Source organism: Coffea eugenioides, chromosome 1, assembly GCF_003713205.1.
Source record: "Coffea eugenioides isolate CCC68of chromosome 1, Ceug_1.0, whole genome shotgun sequence".
NCBI lineage: Eukaryota > Viridiplantae > Streptophyta > Magnoliopsida > Gentianales > Rubiaceae > Coffea > Coffea eugenioides.
This window is the reverse complement of record NC_040035.1, coordinates 35,955,247-35,959,646: the sequence shown is the minus strand read 5'-3', so window position 1 is coordinate 35,959,646 and position 4,400 is coordinate 35,955,247. Positions and strand designations below refer to the sequence as shown.

The 4,400-nt window shown below is 39.2% G+C and overlaps 1 protein-coding gene across 1 annotated transcript; it reads right to left on the bottom strand.

The window, feature by feature from the left end:
- Nucleotides 1-693: 693 nt before the first annotated feature.
- On the bottom strand, nt 694-1,758 carry LOC113771306 (putative F-box protein At1g67623). The gene is made up of 3 exons (XM_027315905.1): nt 1,634-1,758; nt 1,371-1,533; nt 694-1,104 (listed from the first exon to the last, which is right to left on the bottom strand). The coding sequence occupies exons 1-3, from the start codon at nt 1,756-1,758 to the stop codon at nt 694-696; spliced, it is 699 nt and encodes a 232-aa protein (XP_027171706.1).
- Nucleotides 1,759-4,400: the final 2,642 nt, after the last annotated feature.

The window sequence follows — 4,400 nt, the reverse complement described above, 5'->3', positions numbered from 1 at the left end:
TCGGAGTGAACAATTTATTTATGGAAAAATGGGTACTCCGTTGTTATAATGGAGGAAAGGCATAAAGAGCTGGTCAATTAATGTAAATCGATTTTATTTTATTTTTACCCCATACAAAATTTTATTTATCTAAAAATGGGTACTCTGTTCTTATAATGGAGGAAAGCCATAAAGAGCTGGTCAATTATTGTAAATCATTTTTTTTTTACCCGATGTTTGGATTTTATTTATGGAAAAATGGGTACTCTGTTCTTATAATGGAGGAAAGAAATAAAGAGCTGGTCAATTGACGTAAATTGCTTAGAATTTTTTTTTAAACCCAACAAAAAATTTTTTTTACGAAAAACTGGGTACTCTGTTCTTATAATGAAGTATAATGAAGTAGAGCAATAAAGAGCTGGTCAATTAACGTAAATGGATTTTATTTTTTTTTACCCGATAAAAAACTTTATTTATGGCAAAATGGGTACTCTGTTCTTATAATGGAGGAAAGTCATAAAGAGCTGGTCAATTGACGTAAAGTGATACTTTACAGAACAGAACATATTGAAGATAAGCTATTTAGCTTTTCATACCAGTAATATTAACAGAGTAAGAAGTAGCGGTCAATTTACTGAAAAAACATAATTAATTTGTACACCATGGTGACAAATTTGTGCATCAAAAGGAGTTGTCAACATTCAATCTTATACACTAACGATAAGGTAGGGCAGCACAAATTGCTCCAATTTCTTCATCGCAAGCGCAGGCTTCACATGTACTCTCCTCCTCCACGTCATCGGCATCCATAGGCCATGAAGATGTTTTCCTCTCGTGTGTCATGGCACAACAAATGGGCGTTGGCTTTAGAAACAAAGGGTTCTTGACCCATATCATCCTCAGCAGCGCTCGCAAATTGTGACGAGGATGAAATTGTTTGGCTTTCAGAATTCTGGATTTCTTCAACCCGCTCAGCAGTCGCATACCTTTGCGCTTTAACTCGTCCCCACCAAGAAAGATGTAAATTATTCCCAACGCATATGCCGCATCCGCATGGCCTGAATTGGCAGCTTCTTCCAGGCATTCCAATGCTGAGTCCTCATGCTTGTCCGTAAAATAATCAACCTAAACAGTGCAAGGTTGATATTACACTCTTCCGTAAAAGTCATCGGGGAAATAGTAACGAAAAAATCAAAAAAAGTGCTTCGTGAACATCCAAGGCGGCGGGACAATAATTATTTACTGGGGCAGAAAGCTGCAGTAACCTGTTGTATATATACGTTTTGGGGTAAAGTGTGCAGACCAAAATCATCATCAAGTTCAAATGATATAGATGACCTCAGCTTAGTCTAGAAAATTTCGAGCAAACGGGACTTCGGCCCAATGCTTACCACTCCTTTTCGATACAAGGCTTCTGGATTTTTGCTTTCTCTACACTTCTTCAAGAACCTCGACACTTGGTCGTTTTTTGACCACGGCACGATTTCAAACTTATCCATTGACACCCGGTGGTAAATGTTGTCTGCTTCCGAAACTTCGTAAAACAACTTACAGCTGCAAAATAAGAGAAATGATCCATTAAACGCAAACGATTGTAACATGTCATATATTTTAAACGCCTCTTCCTGTTTCTATCACCAATACCAGAACGAACCATAGTTTTGCCCGGAAAAGATCAGTGGATGAACAAGATGCGACACGTGCAAGCACCTCGGATAGCACCTCGGTCGGAAGGGACAGGATGCAGGTTGTTGAACGCCCTTTTTGTTCGTTGGCCATGTCCGGTTAATTTCTTTTACTGGCCACAGTCGAGTGAATCCGTCGAACGCCCAAGAATGGAGTAAACTTCAAACAACACCTACTTCCTAATCAAATCCAATAATGATTGATAAGGTGTAATATATAGCCCTGTTTGTGGGAGACCGAGTAACCGTAGCGATAAACGAACAGAAATTTGGAAAGGCACAACTTCTCCTGCAAACGACGCAACATTCTGTCGTCAAAAAACAGTCATCCGAAACAATTTTACAAACCGACCAACGTATTATTCCAATACGGTTATTTCATACGCACCGTAACAAAACACCGGTAGCAAGGGACCATGAACAGTCACGATGTACACCTACATCGTAAATTGGTCGACGTTCATCGCAGAGCAAAGGAGCTTCCACAGTGATAAACAGGGAGCCTTAGTTCGTAGCTGTAATGGGTCGGCAACCAGAGCTGGTATGGGAAATGGTCGCTATCACAGATTTGGCAGAGAGGTCCGGCGGGTGAAATGGCAACCGAAAGGGCAAAAGGTGATGTTGAATGCATATACTCCCGCAAGCCTGACTCCTCGTATGCTGCCACGGATGTATTTGTGGAGTCTGTCACCCATTAATTGAGAAGAGGCATAAAGAGCCGGTGTTTATTCGCCAAGTGGGTTAAAAGTAATAAAGAGCTGGTGTTTATCCTTTGTAAGCCTTTTCTCTATTATAATATGATTATGTATTTTTTTTGTTATAAACTAAAATTCATGAAATACTATAATTCAATTCAATTATGAGAGAAAATGAGTACAGGATTGTACCTATAATGGATTGTAACTTCTATACATACTATAGCAATATTTCATGAATTAATCCTCTTGGGAATACGTAGGGACCTCTACTCACAAATTGTTGTTTCATAACATTTTTTATTTTATGTAACTTTCACATATTTGATTTATGTTACACAGAAAACAGACGTCGGGTTTCCTTTTGCCCGCTATTAAACCCATTTTCCCTATAAAGAGCTGGTATGTTGCCAGCAAAAAAGCGGAGACAAATCGTACTACAAAACATGCCAGTTTCCCATTCAGCGCTGGTATAGTATGCGTTGTATGTTCAATGTTTCCTAATAAAAACCATACTAGTTCTGTCTTGGCCAGTATTTGCTGCTATAAAGAGGTAGTATGTTGCCCATAAAAAGTTGGTACAAAACATACTAGTTTTCCTTTGGCCGCTATGTAACCAAAATTTGGATATAAAGACCTGGTATGTTTCCCATAAAAAGCCGGTATTTTACACATAAAAAACCAATAAAGAGCCATAAAGAGCTGGTATGTTAAATTCATAAATTTAACTTTCACAAATTGGCGCCAAATTACTTCTTCTATTGCCGCCTACGAGTAATAATTTTTTAATCACCTTCAGTAGATATTAAATTTTGCAAAATTCTAGTTAAATGTAATTACCAACCGCCAGATACTTTTGGCAATTACTTAGCGTAAGTAAAATTTAAAAGGTGATATACTAATATTTTTACGAAAGGAAAAGTAATAGGTTTTGTATTTAACATGATTTAAATACGTGAAAGTAAAAAAAAAAAAGGTGATTGCCCAGTAATATATCCGTTTTGTATAGGTTTCCACTATTACGAGTTTCTTCCATTTAATTAGTCTAATTAGTCACTTATTTTATGGTAAATAGGTAACCTACAAGGTGACTTTAAATTTGTGAAAATCGGCAATTTTCCTGGCACATCCGGACCTCTACAATTTTTTTGTATTGTACTTATAACCCCTCAACTTCAGTAATCATTCCAATAATTTATTTTTCTTTCAATCTTCTACCAATACAAGGACCAAACGGGGCATACAAAATATATAAAAATACCTTCTCACAGATGAAAATAATATTGTAATCAGATTTGGACTGCATTGTTACAAAAAACTTAAAATTAAGGGAGGTCAGTGAAATCTTGAGAAGCTCAGGGGTTGCCAGTGAAAGTGTCAGAAACCTCAGGGACAAATTTGTGACATTATTCATATTTACTGTATTCGTTCCGAAACGTCAACATAAGGAGCAAACAAATGTGTTGACTACTGTGAAGTAAAACCTATTCCTTCCTTCCAACCCCCAAATTATTGTTAAGGGCGGTGTCCGTGGACACCGTGGGAGCGGCGCTTCAGCTTGTGTTTGGCAGGGATAAAGTTAGGCGGTGTACCGGAGGAGATAAACCTTTGCGAATGGCTTCTTCGTCTTCAGCCGGGTCGGCCAATAGCACGGTCTGGCCTACATTATATTGCAATTGTGGTCGAAGCTGTGCAGTTCGCGTTGTCTGGAAGTCTGAAGCAAACAGGGGGCGCCACTACTATCGCTGCGCTAACGCCCTGGTAAGTTCCACGGTACAACTGTTCCGAACAAATATTTCAGATTGCTAACGTGGTTCTATTGCAGAGGCCCTGTCGAACGTTCATTGGCTGGTGTGATGAGTTTGCTCGAGCAACGGGGTTTGAAGTTCCCGATCCCGCCCCGTCAAGTACCGCCCCCGTCAGCATTAGACCCGCGGCGGAGGTGTCTGCCATCAATGCTGAACTGAGAAGCATGCAAAGAAACGTGACGATCCTTAACATTGCTGTGGTAGCTGTGGTGGCGGTAGTCCTTGTTCTAGTT

What these genes read in the sequence shown, in the direction of transcription:
- LOC113771306 (XM_027315905.1), bottom strand. Translation starts at nt 1,758, where the DNA reads ATGGCCAACGAACAAAAAGGGCGTTCAACAACCTGCATCCTGTCCCTT. An exon ending in CTTTTCCGGGCAAAACTATG is followed by an intron (nt 1,534 to 1,633) that starts GTTCGTTCTGGT and finishes CTTATTTTGCAG; the next exon opens with CTGTAAGTTGTTTTACGAAG. An exon ending in CCTTGTATCGAAAAGGAGTG is followed by an intron (nt 1,105 to 1,370) that starts GTAAGCATTGGG and finishes TGCACTGTTTAG; the next exon opens with GTTGATTATTTTACGGACAA.